The 17,963-nt window shown below is 40.5% G+C and overlaps 1 protein-coding gene across 1 annotated transcript in view; it reads right to left on the bottom strand.

Moving 5' to 3' along the window:
- Positions 1-218: 218 nt before the first annotated feature.
- The window catches only part of LOC308461293 (uncharacterized protein), a 392,813-nt gene continuing 375,068 nt past the window's right edge, over positions 219-17,963 (bottom strand). The window contains exon 2 of the mRNA XM_080978081.1: positions 219-453. Within this exon, the coding sequence (XP_080834207.1) occupies positions 416-453 (38 nt within the window). The 3' untranslated portion in view covers positions 219-415. The remainder of the gene's footprint in view (positions 454-17,963) is intronic.

Genomic DNA, 17,963 nt, shown 5'->3' with positions numbered 1-17,963 from the left:
TCAATAAAAGAGAGTTCCCGGGGCTCGCCCCGGCAGACGCCTCTCATATGACACCTACCACTCGTCTGTTGTGATTTCAACCCAACAAAAGATAATTCTGTTCCTTCTCAGTAGACCAACCAAGTCTCCAAAGTCAGACCTGAGATCCAAAAGATATTTTGGGATATCTTTAAATATTTCCACTCTTGACTGGTGTATTACCAAAGTCTTCTCGTAGTGCCAGCCCAAGATTTTATCTCTCTCTTCTTTAGATCGGAGGGTAATCAAACAGTCTCTTATTCTGTTCTTCTCCTTCTTCCCTCCTTTTCCAAGTCTAAAGGCCCTCACGATTTTGAACTCCTCTTTTCCCAAATCCACGTTCCAACAATCTGCAAATTCCTGCGTGAGAAACTCTGACAGAGAGCCCTTTTCCAGTTCAGGTACAGCTCTGATTCTCAAATTTATCTGTTTTTCCTTGAGTTCAATCATAGAAAGCGCCAACTTATGGTCCTCCAGTTGCTTCTCTAGTTCTGTAACTCTCTCTGTTTCCATCTGAGTTACCTTCGCTTCCACAGCTACAACCTTCTCCTTGACCTCCTCTGCAATCTGTCGAGTTGAGTTAGACTCCTGAATTAATTTCTCAATAGCTTCTGTGTTTGAATTAACTTTTTGTTCCAAACTGTTTATACTTTGTGTATTTTGATTTATGCTTTGTGTATTTTGATCTAATTTTCTATTCATTTGTTCTAATGATTCATTTATCCTACTCAAAGCAAGTGCCAAAACATCTTCTGAACTCATTCCTTTTGGTTTAGATTGCGTTAATACAGCCACAGATGGAGCAGGGGGGGCAGATGTAGAGGCTCTTCTCTGCTGCCAAGATTTCCCAGACCTTGTTGTTTTGTCTTGAATTAATGGGTCTGTTTTTTCTTTTCCATCTGCCATCACCCTTACACCCTTCAAGGTCACTCCCACAGTCCCAAAGTCTTATCTTTAGAATTGGAAAATTCCAGTCCTTGTAACAATTTCCAAGCCCTCCTCTAGAGGGAAGTAGCTACTAGCTATATTGTATTAATCCAGAATGTCACTTTTCTTAAAAAACACAGTTGCACCAATGTAACTAGTATCAAGTCTCAGTTACTGTTACTCAGTTTCTTTTACTCCTTTAGTCCCTTTTGAGTCAGAAAAAATAATGGAAACAATATATCACTCTTGTCTCACTAGCTGTCAGTGAGTGATCTGTTCACAGACTATGCAGCGCTCCAAAGTTCAGCAATCTTAATAACAGCCCAATCCCAGGTTCTGAGTGATGGAAATTTAGCCTCTGTCCCTCTCTTTTTGCAGGCAAATATTGTCCAAAGCTCCCCCCCCCCTTCTCCTGCTTCCAAGGGGGGGAATTACTGCTCTTAATGTTAGAAATTTATGCGTTTAAAACAGTCCTTTCAAGGCTTTAGCTTCCGCCTATTTTGCTTCCTAATATCTACAAAGAAGGAAGGCGGACTTCCTGTTTTGAACCTTCCCCCGTTCGTAGCCAAATTCAACTTTTAAAAATTCAAATTCTTCGCTTTACTCACAGGTAATTACCTTTAGATCCAATTGTCCACAGGAAAAAGTCAGCGCTCTCCGGCAACGGCTGTGCGGCTTCACTCCGTGAGAGTAGCAATCAGTTCGAAGCACTGCGCTGCTTACCCCACTTCGCTCTGGAGCCCCAAAATGGGTTTCCCCGTGAGTAGGGGAGGCGCTCTTGGTGCCCGCTGAATCCCATGCTCCCAGGCTTCCTCTGCCTGGGATTTTTAAGGGGTCCCCGCCTTCGCCGTGGCGGCAGGACCCGATTCTCGCGGAGCGGGTTCCTCTCGATCAGAGGAACTCCGCCATTGCCGATGGCGCTAACCCGGAAGTTCTCGGTAATATCTTAGTTTCATCTGGATCTGTTTGAGTTGCTACAGCCTGGGCAGGAAAACTGCATGGATTTGGCTGACTACATGGCCCTTCAAACTGTCCCATTTGTGCTTGTGCAGTCAAGTCATGAGGCACTGATGGGGTGCATTCTGACAGTGGCTAATATTTTCTTGTGGGAAGTAATGGTGCCTTCTGCCTCAAACGAAGTGAAGGTTTGGCCCTCCTGAAGAAACTTTCTGAGCAATGTTCTCAAGAAAGTGGGGGTTGGGCAACTGAAGGCACTGGTGGAGGAAGGGGGGTGCGGTAGGTGCTGTCCGCCCTGGGTATCTTCCATGGGAGGGGTGAGCCCTGCCCCCAGGGCACAGCATGTGCACTTCTCCGGGTGCCAGAACAGCTAGCTCCACTTCTGACTGAAGGCACGCTTACATCATGTGGATTAGGCATATATCCCGCATCAGGCAGCCCACCTTCTACCTGATAGGAATCTGGTAGTTGACCTTGTGTTGGGGAGTTGCCCCCAACATGGATTGGGGACCACATCCTCACACAGGCCAGCATTGGGTGAAGTGTATTGGCTCATTGGTCTCCCTGCTGGTGATGGGAGTTGTAGCTCAGCAACATCTGGAAATTGGCCACCATTGTTTTAACATTCTTTTGAGGCCCACAGCCATGTGCTTAGTTCTGGTCCCTGAATGAGAAAATCATACTTTTGCTGAGCTGTGACAAACATGTTTTCTTCACCAGTTTGAAGCAGAATGCACAACCATGGATATAATTATCCAAGGAAGTTTGATGAACAATTATCTTTATTCAAAAAGTCTCTATGGAATTTCACTGGCTCTGAGCAAAACTGTTAGCCAATATTGTAAAGGATGCATAAACCACATCAAATTCAAGACTAGGAATGATGGATAGACAGGTTTGTGCTGATTCACATTTTCCAGTTCAGGCATCAAATCACCTCCTTTGTAATCATGACAGTTGAGAAACTAGGACAACTGTGTGTAAAGGGAAAAATCGTATTCTGGATGAGGCTGTTGGCGATCTTGACACTGCTGCTCTTGCTGTTGCCTCACACAATGTGCCATTTTGATGTTTTTAAATGCGTCAACAGTGACCCCTATGCTATTATCCACAAGTATTGTCAGCCAGGTGACATCCTCATTGGTGGTCTCACTTCTCTGGTTTTCATCACTTCAGACACAATAGCCTTCACAAACCACCCACACCAGTCAGTGGTTGAGGAGCCTGCGTAAGGAGTCATTTTTAGGCTTCAATTCCCAAACAAGCAATATTAATTTATTCAGATAGTCCCATGCACTCTCCCCCCCCTCTCCCTCCCTCCCTCTCTCCCCCTCTCTCTCCCCCTCTCCTTAAATTTATTTCCTGCCTTCCTTCCGTTATAGAATCAAAAGCAACATCATGGTTCCTAAATGGTCTTCCATCTAGGCACTGATCAGACCCAGACCTGCTTAGCTTTAACAAGGTGGTGGCCTCCTGTGCCTTCATACTGGAACTGGATATTGCATAGTTATGGGATGGAAATAAACTTGCCATTCCTCACCCTGAATACCACCAAGCCCAGTAATGATGTTCTTTTACTGAACATGAAGGAGCAGGGGATGGCCAGTTGCATTGGGTCTTACTGCTTTCCCAGTGCTGTGCCCCTCAGCCTCTCTCTCTCCTTTTGTGACACACTGAGTCACTTTCTTAGATCACCTTAATCTTAGTGCCATTGATACACTTTCTGTATCAGACCCAGCATTTCCACACCCATGCACAATATGTTTAGCAATTTGAGGTGATGTAAGATTCTGAAGGTTGTCTGTTCTGAGGAGAAAACAAGACAGTAATGATTATTGTATTAACTTCAGAATAACCCTCTGATGCAGTATGTCACTCTCTTTGTAGCTTACTGACTAAAAACTACCAGCACCTCCTGGCCTTGGCATTTGCGGTAAAGGAGATAAATGAAAACCCACATATATTGCCCAATACCACATTGGGTTTTCACATATATGACAGCTATTTCAATGCAAGATGGACCTTTCATGCCACCATGAATCTCATCTATGCACAGGAAAGGTTTAGACCCAACTTCATGTGTAATACTCAGAGCAATCTGATAGCAGTCATTGGGGGACTGGACTTTCAAACTTCCATAAACTTGGCAACCCTGTTAAGCATCTACAAAATCCCACAGGTAGGCAGTGTGGTGAGTAGTATGTAGAAATTTAACAAGTCATTAGCAATGTGATTGGGAACATTAGAAGTAATCTAGATGTTGTTGGACCATCTTTCATCATCTGCAGCCAGAATGGCCAGTGGTCAGGGATGACAGAAGTGGTATTCTAACAACATATGTAAGACCACAGTTTAGCCACGTCAGATGGAAAGAAGTCCCACTGAGTTCAAAGGGACTTACTACCAAGAAACTGGGTGAAAGATTGCAGCCTAAAATGTCTATTGTCTTCCAAGCTAAGTTTTATAGCTGTGAAAACTGAGTGGCAGAATTTAGCTACTGTTTGAAAATCAGATTTAAGTGTTGTAAGTTGCCCTGTGATATTTGGATGTAGGGTAGTATATATATTTAATAAATAAATCAAACAATATTTGTATGGTTTATTCACAAAAATGTTATAATGGTGCCATATTAAAGAGAAGGGGAGTACCCTTTTAGATTAGTGTGATCTCCTGCACCAATATAATCATTGCCTTTGTATTTATACCATTTTCAAAACAAGGGAGGAGGAAAAGGTCTATTTCCTTTTCCTTAATTTCTCATTCATGACCAATATTTACTTGTTGATATTTGGGAACAAGGATGACTATTGAGCAATATTATCATCACACTACTTCTTCTTCTTCTTCTTCTTCTTCTTCTTCTTCTTCTTCTTCTTCTTCTTCTTCTTCTTCCTCTTGTTCCACACTTCCCTTTAGCTCATCTATGGCTGTGCCCCAACAATGAATGATGAAAGTGAAGCTTTTCCCTTTTATAAAATGGTCCCAAATGAATCTCATCAGTACATGGGGATTATCAAGTTGCTGCTGCATTTCAACTGGACATGGATTGGGGTCCTTGTTTTAGATGATGAAAATGGAGAACGAATTGTTCAGGCTGTGCTTCCAATGTTTTCCCAGAATGGCATTTGTTTTGCTTTTGTAGAAAAGCAAATGAAAATATCTTTCATTGATAGTATGCTGGACATGTTGAAGCAGGGGTTGAAAATATATCAAATGATTATGGAAAGCAAGGCTAATGTATTTGTTTTCTTTGGAGAAACGCAGTCCACAACAGCAATAAGATGGTGGCTGTCTTTACCAAAATTTAAATACACAGAAAATATATCAAAAGGTATTGTCTGGATTATGACAGCCCAAATGGACTTGGGATCATTTTCATATCAAAGGAACTGGGATGTTCAAGCCATCCATGGTTCACTGTCCTTCACTATTCACTCCAGTGAAGTGTCAGGGTTCTCCAAATTTCTTCAGAGCGTAAACCCTACAAAGATAAAAGGTGATGGCTTTATAAGAGAATTCTGGAAGCAATCTTTCAACTGTGCATGGTCAAATTCACTTGCAGACAAAGAGGATGAGAATATTTGTACCGGGGAAGAGAAGCTAGAGAGACTTCCAGGGGCTTTTTTTGAAAGGAGCATGACTGGCCACAGCTATAGCATTTACAATGGAGTTTATGCTTCAGCTCATGCCTTGCATACTCTGCAATCATCCACATCCAAGTTTAAAGCAATGGTGCATGGAAATGATGTTAACCTTCAGAATAAGCAGTCATGGCAGGTAAAGCCCTCAGCAGACTATGCATAATATCTATTTGGCTGCAGCAATACTCCACACAGACCTCCCCCCTCCTCCATCTGTCCAATTCTCACCAAAAATGTATCCTTCAGGGGAGTTGCTCCAGACCATTGATTTTGTTTCCAATTTCTGAACTCTTTACAAGCAACTAAAACTCTACAGATTATTCCAACTGTGGTTACACCATTGATTTGTGTAACGACACTTTTTAATCAATCTATTTCCTAATGATTCCTAACATTTTGCCTTTTTCACAGCTGCTGTAAACTAATTGTAAGCATGCATAAGGATTGTGAAATAACCCTGATGTGCATATGTTTGCAGGTCAAAAAGGTTCTGACATATCTTATTTACATATTTTGTAATCTCACAAGTGATTCTTCATTTCTTTTAAAAAATAACAAACCCATCACACTGATAAATTATTTGTATACTAGACTCCCAGTGGTCACTCACTAGGTCTCTATTTGCTTAGCAGTATCAATTCTTTCCATACTTTTCACTGGGTACTTCTGTGTTATTTTCAATTTAGCTCCATCATCTTCTGAGACGTATTTCATTTAACAACAGCTCTGGGGACAAAGTTTCCTTTGACCATAATGGGGAACTAATAGCTGCATTCGATATTACAAACTGGGTCACTTTCCCAAACCAATCCTTCATTCGACTGAAAGTTGGAAAAATGGACCCTCTGGCTCCTGAACACCAAGTATTTACCATTAATGATGATGCTATCATGTGGCACAGCAAATTTAATCAGGTAGGATCTGAATGCAAGCATTTATGGAAGTCTTCAAATTCTAAATAAATGGTGAGGCCAAGGTCTCAGAAATTGTTTATGAGGTAGTAAAGTATGTGTATGGACTGGACTATTCTACTTCAGATTGCAGGTGGAACCTCACATGACTGAAGTCTTGACATTGAGAACAAATTAAATCACTGCATGTTGAAAACTAGATTTCAGGAATAAGTGTGATCTGGCACCATCTACAGTCTGAAGTGGTACAGATCAGAAATTGGTTTGCCACATCATCAGTCTGATCATTGAGCAAAGTCAGATTCATATTACTGAACTGCAAAGTCAGTTCATTTAGGCATTATTGAGCCCCTTTTAATTATTGACCTTGTTTGGAAATGGCATACTGCTGATTTATTGCTCTAGAAAGTAGAGGGTCTAAAGTGGTCCTGTCATATTGCACTTAAGTCTGTCACTTGGAAAATGTCATTGAAAGAACACTTCTGGAAAATGATGAAGTGGTATAAGTAGATAAGAAAAAAAAAGTTTGAATGTGGTCTTGTAGCTGCATACACTTCATTAATAGTGCCTTTCATACTAGAAGGCAGGGTTTATTCATAAGCAATGCATTTTTGATGATGGTAATCAGTGCTACAAAGAAATGTATTAAGAGTGAGAAGAACAATCCCTGCCCTCTGCCCCAGCATTCTACGTGGTACAAGATTAGTTAGTTCTCACTGAGCTCTAAAGTAGGTTTTTTTTTTATTCATCCATGATTGGACATTTGGCTCATCCTTTTTCACCTGCTCCTTACTGGTCCATCTGGGTGTGCTCCTCATTCTGGGTGTGGTGGTTGATTAGTTTGTTTGGCATTTTCTTCTGTCAGAATCACCAAGTAGTGTGAACAGGGAGGGACTTTAGGACAGCATTCCTTGGTGAGCACTTCCATACATCTTTTGGATTAAGGGTAATACCCAGCCTACTTCTCATTGCCACTCAGCTTGTAGGACTAGGGTTGCTGGGATCTTCTTTGTACCTGGAGGTTTCATCCTTCTGAACACTGACCAGCTTATGGAGAGTGGAGAACATGGATGCTTCCTGCATGAATCATCTTTATCATCCTTGAGCCAAAAGTGTTCTTGCCCTAGTAAAGTAACAGCATGAGTCTAGCTCAGTAGTCTTCTCAATAGAGGGATGCCAACTTGAAAGAAAAATAACTTATAGTTGTATCAACTGTAGGTCCCTAACATGGTGCATAAAGAAAGTTATGACTATATACCCCTTGTATTGCATCTTCATTCTGGGGTGTAGGGAAGAAGGAGCAGACTAAAAGGTAATACGAAACAATATTACATAGTGTTAACAGCCAATGGATCAACCAGTCAGAAAATTGTGATCTGCATATTTCTGAGTATTATACATTCTTCTCTTTCATTTATGCAAAGGCACTGCCTTTTTCTCTGTGTAATGAAAATTGCCACCCCGGTTACAATAAGAGGGGAAAGGAAGGGGAGCCCTTTTGTTGTTATGATTGCATCCCATGTCCAAAAGGAAAAGTTTCAAACCAAACAGGTAAGATATATGACATTTTGTGATAAGAATATAAGGAATCAAGTTCTGTATTTCAGCTTTACATGAATTTTCTAGGTTTCCGTGAAAACATTTTCTGGAAGATGAAATTTTAAGAAAATATGTGTGCCTGTGGGCAGGATGTAAAGAGGAACCAGTTAGAAATCTATAGCCATTAAAAGTCTGCTAGACTGTCAACAAAATAACAGCAGCAGCAGCAGCAGCAGCAGCAACAACAGTAATGAATAAAGGTATTATTATAATGCATTTGAGAAATCAAAACCACATTTATTTTTTATTTTTCAGATATGGATCATTGTTTTACATGCCCAGAAGTTTATTATCCAAATAAGGACCAGGAGTTTTGCATTCCTAAAGTCATAACATTCTTATCTTATGAAGAACCTTTGGGGCTAAGTTTATCCATTTGTACTCTTTCCTTTTTTATCATCACAGGATTGGTGCTAGGAACATTTGTGAAATACCAATACACTCCTATAGTCAAAGCAAATAACCAAAATCTCACATACACTCAGCTTGTCTCCCTCTTGCTCTGTTTTCTTTGTGCTTTGCTATTCATTGGCCGACCTGAGAAAGTGAAATGTCTCTTGCAACAAACTGCTTTTGGCATAATCTTCTCTGTGGCAGTTTCTAGCATGTTGGCAAAAACCACTACAGTGATTCTTGCTTTCATGGCCACAAAGCCAGGAAGCAGGATGAGGGTGTGGATGGGAAAGAAATTCACCAACTCCATTCTTCTGTTTTGTTCCCTTATTCAAATAGGCATTTGTACTCTTTGGCTAGCAGTATCTCCTCCATTCCCAGATACTGACATGGATTCAATAACTGATGAAATTATATTGGAATGCAATGAGGGGTCAGCTACCATGTTTTACTGTGTCCTGGGCTACATTGGTTTCCTGGCCATTCTTAGCTTCACTGTGGCTTTCAAAGCCAGGAAATTGCCAGACAGTTTCAATGAAGCCAAATTCATCACTTACAGCATGTTGGTCTTTTGCTGTATTTGGTTATCTTTTATTCCAGCCTATCTGAGTACTAAGGGAAAATACATGGTAGCAGTGGAAACCTTTTCTATCATAGCCTCTGGTGCTGGGTTACTGGTTTGCATGTTTTTCCCTAAATGGTACATTATTCTGTTGAGGCCTGAGCTGAACAATAAGGAGCACTTGATGAGCAGAGGGAAAATGTGATATGTTAAGCCTCTAGGTCTTCTGATATTAGCTTTTATCGAGCAGTGAAATCATGCCCTGGGGAGAACATGCGCTTTTAAAAATCCTCCCAGCATGAGAAACAATTTGGGGCTAACAGACTGAGAACTGCCTTTCCTTCTTTTGGTATCCTTTCAACAACTCTTCTATTAAAATATACTCAACTCTTTTTGTTGTTTTTTAAAGTAGGTTTTCAGCATCTTACTTGAAAGGCTGCATCAGTGCTATTTTTCTAGAATAAGACATGCCAGAACTCCTATGGATGTCTCCCATGAATGCAATGGCACCCACCTGAGAGGTGCCAGAACTGAGTTCCGGTCAGTTCCAACTGGAAAAACCCCTGGGCTGCATTATGTTTAATACAGCCAGTAATTGTCTGAAGTCAGGAAAGTATCTCCTGCAAGTTCCAAACACCTCATAAGCCTGCTCCTCAGTAACTCAGAGCAACATATTAAGTATGGCTGCCATAAGAGCCAACTTCTAGGAGCTGAGTTGCCTTCAGGTCGCAATAATTTTTTTGATGGGCATTGCTATTCAAATGATGTGTGTGTGCTGCATCTTCTGATTGATTATGTGGGCTGGGGGCTACCTGCCACACCCCTGAATATTTTATTTAAGTTGACACCCCTGATGGTTGCCCCTGTCCTGTGGGCATATCATTCTTGTTGAGATGTTACAGGAACCCACTATCCTAAGGTTACCAGATGTCCCCATTTCCCGGGGACAGTCCCCGGATTTACAAATTAGTCCCCATACAAAATCCATTGAAGTTGAAAAGTGTCCTCGGATTCATTGAAAAAAATCTGGTAACCTTACACTATCCATATTTTCTGCAGGCAATTAAATGTATGTTTGTCCCAACTAGCTTTTCTGGCTGGAAAAAATGGTCTGTGGCAAGATTATCTATTTTGTATGATATAAGTTTTGTTTTAAATGTATGCTGGGGATTTTGTACGTATGCATTTTTAACATGTTTGTTTGTTTGCTCTTTTTATTGTTCATTGCCTTCAAACAATTGAACAGAAAGTGACTATTCATAACAATAATAGGCAATCTTAAAAATATTGTGGTCAGGACCAGAGGGAGAAGGTATCACTGCAAAGAAGGGGGAAATGCAGGTGTCATGTGGGTGGTGCCTGTAATCCTCTGAAAAGATTGTTAAGCATAATTGCTTAATAACACACTGAAATGGAGAAATGCCTGTATGTATATTGTGCAGGGCTTAACATTAGAACATTCCATTGGAGCATACTAAACTAGAAGGAAGCTTTCTAAGTGTCTTAGTTGATAATTAACTGTTGATGTTCTCTGCTAGTCCTCATGTGTGTGTTTAACCTTAGATCCCATGAGGATATTCAACTACAAATTCACCATCTTGAAGATAGTTGCCTATTGGTCTTTTGTTTCCAGGCACAGTAAGAGAAGGATGTGATAAGATGCCCCTCCAGGTGCTACATAGCCTTAGGTTGGATGCAGGCTAATGTAGGCTATGGGAGAGACAAGAGATTTGATTTTTGCTCTTATAGTAATTATGACATATATTTAAGATGAACCTATGTTTGAATATGCATATGCTTTATACAACTTTCTGGATGCATCATTGATATTTTTGTACCTGTTTTGAACAAGTTCTTTGAACAATAATTATGGGTCTGGATGATGTTTTATTCCAAGATGAGTCAGTTTTTATGCATCCAATTGCTTCGTGCTGTGCAATATTAATATATGCAATAAAGATTCCTCTCATCACATGCTGCAATCATCGTCATTAGTACTTATCTAGTAAACAATGTGCTAGTTTTATTTATTGAATGAGTATTGTTACTGGCCCTACTGATTTAAATGCGTGAATGCACTGGAATGGTAACCACAATACTGAACTATTGATATATGCCCATTTGACACTGCATGCATGAAATCTCCATATTAAAGCGCAGTCCTTTGCAACTCTACTTACAATAAAAGTAAGCATCATTGATTTGTTGCCTCCGGAACTATGTAAAATATATTCCAGTTGTGGACACCTTGTGCTTGTCAATCTGTTTACTGAGATTAACTCAACAATCATAATCCCTTTCAGTTGAAAATTGATGGTGGTTTATCCAATTTTTAAAAGGGTAACCCCTCTCTTCCCAAATAAGTTAAAATAATAATAATAATCCCAAATGAGTTATAATTTTAGTGCAATGGAGATATGTGCCAAATGCATGTAATGAACCTATCATAGTTTTGGTTTTGATGGATGAAGCAGTGCCCTTTTCTTACTGGCCACTTTTATATAGCAGATGCAAGTATAGACGAGCAGAACAAAGAGAATGAACTCACTACCAGCTCTTTAGTCACCCCTCAGGTAGATCAGAGGTGCCTAAGAATGGAAGGATAAAACAAATGAATGGACACAGCACCTCCTTTTTGAGACCTAAATTTATTTATGCTTTTCTCTCACTGTTTTTCTCCTCCCATGAGACAAGAGATGCATGAACCCACACCACAAATTTCGAATAGTTTGAGACACATGCTATGGGGATAGTCCAATGAACAGTGTTTTATTTATAGACTATTACATTTACAATTTGGAACTGAAAATACAGCAAGAAACACAGTGACATCTGACATCAAACTGATTTAAATAATGCCAAAGGAAACTGTCCTTGCAATGTTGCCAAACAGATGGCAAAGAACAAAATAAAGAAACCCATCTTTAGTAACTCTGTGACATGAAATCCACAAGAAAACAATGGGCAATAGTAATATAAAGTGGAAGAACAGGGTTTTGAAATCTTAAAAAAAATCTGGTTCATCCTGAAAGACTGTGCTGTTAAAACTCTAAGGAATACGTACTTGTCTCTCTTGAGAATTTTCTCAATGTCTACATGGGTCTTTGTTTTATTTGGGGCTTAACTTTTGATAGGCTTAGATCCAAAGTATAGTTCTGAGGCGAGTAAAGCAATTAGCATATGAGGGACTGGAAGGAGGTATAGTTGTGAACTTATGTGAATTCGCTTCCTGAAAAAGACAAACCAAACAGAAGCAGAAGGGATAGGCACAAAAAGGCTTGAGGACAATTAGAAGACTGAGACTGGGTGGGTGGGAAGGCTGTGCAGGGTAACTATGGGACATTAAAATAGCCTTGCTGGATCAGGCCAAAGGCTCATCTAGTCCAGCATCCAATTCTCAAAGTGGCCAGCTAGATGTCTGTGGGAAACCCTCAAGTAGAACCTGAGCACAAAAGCATTCTCCTGCACTTGTTATTCCCAACAACTTGTATCCAGAAGTGTCTTGTCTCTCAGGTGTTATGCATGGGGAAATTAAAATAGTCTATCAATAAGGCAAATTGCTCAGGCTGGTGATCAACATAAGAAAAAAGAATCTTGCAGTACATGACAACTTTCCATAGGTTTGGGGTGGAACCTGATTGGCTTCAATTTGTAGAGTCAGCTGAAAGCACTAAGGAGAGCACTGCAGCACTGAGGATGCTATTCCTTTGAGGAATTTTGGCTGACTGGTGAGAGGGAAGCCCAGAGCACTGGTACTGCAACAGGAAATTTGTTTAATGCTAGAGACCCAGTTCAAACTCCCATGCCATCAACTTAAGATTCCCACAGAATTTAACTGCAAGGTTAAAACATTTCAGAATGTGACATGGTTCAGAATATTTTGCTTACTGAAATGGAGTCCAAATGATACCTCACAGCCCCCCTGCCCCCCCCCCAAAAAGCTGAAAGGTGGAAATGAAAGGGAGAAGTGTATCCAATGACAGTTTTCTTAAAGTGTGACTCAATGCCAGATCACTTTTCTAAAAGGACATGGACGACATCCAAGGCAGAAGTAAATGGGAGTCTCTGATAAAGAGAGATGGGGGAGGAATCAGTTGTCAAACACCCTTTGAAACTTCATTATACTGTTCAATATCTTTTCCTTAATAACTGTTCCCTATTGTTTAGCTTAGGCTTCAAGATAATGATGTAACATTTAGGGGAAAATATGCAACCCAGTAATCCAGCACTAGATGCAAAAATGGCGAATATCTCCACAGCTGCTGTGTATTTTCCTTTGGTGCTCAGATACGTTGGGACAAAGGACAACCAAACACTGCAAAAGACCAGCATGCTGAAAGAGATAAACTTGGCTTCATTAAAGCTATCAGGTAATTTCCTGGCAAGGAAAGCCACCGTAAAGCTAACAATAGCCAGGAGGCCCATATATCCCAGAACAGAGTAAAACATAGTCACAGACCCTTCATTACATCCCAGTATAAATTCTTCAGACACTGAGTGTGCATCAGCATCTGGGAATGGAGGAGAGGTTAAGAGCCACACAATGCAAATGCCTGCTTGGATAACGGAACAGGAAACGACAATGAAGCTGGACAGGCTTTTTCCTATCCATTTCCTCATGCTGCTTCCTGGCTTGCTTGCCATGAAAGCCAGGACCACAGTGATGGTTTTGGCCAGCACACAAGACAGGGCTACAGAGAAGACCATACCAAAACTAATTTGTCGCAGTAGACACATTACTTTCTGAGGTTTGCCAATAAATAGCAATGCACAAAGGAAACAGAGCAGGAGGGAGATGAGGAGAGTGTAGGTGAGGTTCTGGTTGTTGGCTTTGACAATGGGAGTGTCATTGTGTTTTATAAATGTTCCTAGCACCAGAATTGTGACCATGGAAAAGAAAAGTGCTGAGGTAGCTAAACTAATCCCCAGAGGTTCTTCATAGGACAAATAGGTTACCATCTTAGGAATACATGAATTCTTTTCCTTGTTTGGATATTGGTCAACTTGACATTTGGTACAGTCATCTCTGTCTGAAAAGGAAAATAGTCCTACAATTAATTAAAACATTTTATACTTCCTGCATTTCCCCATTAATATGGCATGAAGTGCTCATTACAGAGCTCATACCAGGACCACTGATGATGCATCAGGACTTTCTTTTTTAAAAAAATAACAATAATAATAACCTTGATTAGCCTCACTCATATGTGTATTAGAAGTATTTATATGTATATCCCAACTTTCTAGTATTTTGGTAAGCTCAAAACCTGCAATGACCAACTTTCTAAAGAGATTTGCAAGTTCTCTGAAAATAAGGAAGAATATAGAAATGTCTTTTATGGAGAAAGAAAATGTTTGAGAACAGATTCTGTGAAACACTAGCCTAGTGATTCAGGCCACAATTTAAACAAATTCTTTCTGCCACCCTCTTGGATTTACTATTGCAAGTTGAAAGAACTGCTCCCGAGGAAAATTTTCAGAAAGCTGTAGATTAACTAGAATTTTTTTCTGGATTAAAACCTTTGCAGCATATACTCCTGCGTGGTCTGGCATCCATCATGATGTGAACATGGAACTATCATTTATGTTCCTTAGGATCATAAGGTAACACTGCACACTACATATCTTACCATATTGGTTTGAGATCTTCCCTTCTGGACATGCAACACAATCATAGCAGCAAAACTCATTCTCATCCTGTTTTTTCCTGCTGTAACCAGGGTGACAGCTGTCAGTACACAAAGAAAGAGGTAGAGTCTGTTCCATAAACGGGAAGAAGTAGAATATTACCAATTGGAAATTACGTTACCAGTGGTTTTGATATTTGTATCTGATCTGCCTATCTAAATAAATGAGTTGCGGGCACAAAACAATGGTTTTCAAAAGTTCTGAAGAGCACCTGACATTCCATAAACTGCTGGTGGTTTCCTATGTGGGTAAGTAGCATTACAGGACTTCTTTACCAATGTGATACATATTTACATGCATATGCACACATTTCCTCTAAGTAACATTATACCTCGAGAAAGCACTCAAAATGGAACAGTCCCTACCTCATTAAAACTGCTGTGCCATGTGATGGCATCATCATGAATTGTGAACCCATTTTCCTGGGGATCTACACTTCCAATTTTCACTCTTTGGAATGTCTGGTTTGGAAAAATGACCCAGTTTATTATATCAAATCCAACAATCAATTCCCCTTTCTGGTTAAAAGCAACCTCATCACCCACACAGTTGTTAAATGAGACATGTTTCAGAAAGTGGTGGAGCTAAATGGGAAAGAAAATCAAAATTACATGAGGATGTTTATAGATAATGTATAAAGTTGCCTTCATACTGACATTGTCCTTTCCACCACAGTAATCTAGCTACCTCCTCAAAGCAAATCTCACAGGGCAAATGCAGAAGTCTTTCCTAGGTCTTCATGTTGAGGAGTTTTAATTGGAAATTCGAAGGATGTAAATTGGGTCTTCTGTATACAATGCAGGTGCTCTATCATTAAAGTAAAGCCAATTCCACTACCATTGTTCAGTCCAGTAACCAAGTTTGGAGGCTATGAATCAAACTTTACGACACATTAGATTGCTGGAGATTATCTGACTTAGGTCTAAGTCAAGCGGTGAAAAAAAATCTGGTATTGCATCGAGAGATCTGTTATTTTGCCATCTTGACGTTCTTAGTCCATTACCTGCCATGGCTGTTGATGCTGAAGATTCAGTCTCCTTCCATTCATCATTGCTCCTTGCCGAGCCTGGTGTAATTGCATATTATGTAAAGCATGTGTCACGGCATAGACAGCATTGTATATGTTGTAGCTGTGACCGATCATGTTCATTTCAAAAAATGTCCCAGGAAGACTCTCCAGCTTCTCTGCACCAGTACAGAGATCCTTACCTTCCTGGCTAACAAATGGATCTTGAAATTCACACCAAAAAGCCTTTTCCCAGAAGTCCTTGATGAAACCATCTTCCTTTGTCAAGAAATTGCTTCTGGTTTGAAGAAAGTGTTGAAATCCTCTGACTTTATTTGAGTGAATGGTGAAGGACAGAGCTCCATGGATGGTTTGTATATCCCATTGCCTTTCATAATGGTTTGCTGAGAGTTCCATCTGAGCTGTCATAAGCCACACTTTTCCTTTAGGTTTCATAGTCACCACACCCAGTTCTGGTAGATACAGCAATGCCTTCAAAAACAAAGTACTTTCATCATACACAATCACTACATTGGCATTACTCTTCATGGAATTATAGTATATTTCCAGTATCTGGTTATTCGTTTCATCCAATTCATCGAAAACAAATATCATGATTCTTTCTAGGAAGGCAACACAAATTCCTTTCAGGGGAAATTCTGCAAGTATGGTATGCACAAAGTTTTCACCACTGTCATCATCTTTAGCAAGGATCCCAACCCATATCCACTTGAAGTATAAAAGTAGTTGTATAATTCCCTTATACTGGTAGCTCTCATTTGGAACCATCTGGTAGAAGGTAAAGCCTTTGCTTTTATCATTCATCATTGGTACAAAACCATATGTGAACTATAGAAAGGATGGGTGTGTCAGGAATACACGCACACATACACACACAAACAAACAAACAAACAAACAAACAAACACATACTGACATTATTATCATTATTAGTATTAGTATTATTACTACTACTACTTCACCTTTCCCCCTGCTAGGACCCAAGAATAGATAAAAACATAGAAAAAAAATCATTAAAAACAATTAAATGTTAGTAGAATTAACATATATAAAATCTGTTTCAAGCATACCAATAAATACAATAAAAACAGCACGGCACCAGCCCTTTCATGAAAAGAAGTAAGTTCCCTAAATCCTGTTGCAACAAGAAAGTTTTCATCTGTTGGAGGAAGGAGAACAAAGAGGGAACTAGTCTACTTTCTCCAGGGAGGAAGTTCCAGAGTCTGAGAGCAACCACTAAAAAGGCCCTTTCCCGCCTCCCCACCAAGAATGCTTGTAGTAGGACCAAGAGAAGGGCCTCCCCAGAAGATCTCAAAACCCAGACATATGAGTGAATAAGGGCTTTCAAATAGCCATGTGGGGCCATGGACCTAAGCCATGTGGGGATGCGGGTGACGCTGTAGGTTATACCACAGAGCTCTAGGGCTTGCCAATCAGAAGGTCAGCAGTTTGAATCCCTGTGACGGGTTGAGCTCCCGTTGCTCGGTCCCTGCTCCTGCCAACCTAGCAGTTCGAAAGCATGAAGTGCAAGTAGATAAATAGGTACCGCTCCGGCGGGAAGGTAAACAGTGTTTCTGTGCACTGCTCTGGTTTGCCAGAAGCGGCTTAGTCATGCTGGCCACATGACCCGGAAGCTGTACGCTGGCTCCCTCAGCCAATAAAGTGAGATGAGCGCCACAACCCCAGAGTCATCTGTGACTGGACCTAATGATCAGGGGTCCCTTTACCTTTACCTAAGCCATGTGGAGCTTTATAGATCATAACAAGCCCTTTGAATTGTGCCTAGAAACAGACCACTAGCCAGTGCAGTTGTTGTAGCAAAGTAGTCATAAATTCCCTATAACCAGCCCTGGTCAGCAATCTGACTGCAGCTCTTTGGCTCATTTGAAGTTTCTGAGCACTTTTCAAAGGGAGACCCACATAGGGCGTGTTACAATAATACAGACGGGATACAATTAAGGTGTGTCACTGTCACCAAATCAGACATCTCAAGGAACAGGCGCTGCTGACACAATAGATTTAACTGTACAAATTCCCTTCCACTGCTTACATGTTAAGGGCTGAATCCAGGAGCACACCCAAATTGAGAATCTGTGTCCTGGAAACAGACTTGTAGCCAGTGTAAGCTGTTCTGATAAGTGAGTTGTATACTCCCTATAACTGACCCCGGTCAGCAATAATAACAATGTTTTGCCAAGGAAAAAAGAAGCTGCAAAGTCCTGGGGGCATAATACCATCTGTG

Source organism: Podarcis pityusensis (assembly GCF_964106645.2).
Source record: "Podarcis pityusensis genome assembly, chromosome: 13".
Lineage (NCBI taxonomy): Eukaryota > Metazoa > Chordata > Lepidosauria > Squamata > Lacertidae > Podarcis > Podarcis pityusensis.
Note: the sequence above shows the minus strand (reverse complement) of the source record. Positions and strands in the feature narration are given on the sequence as shown.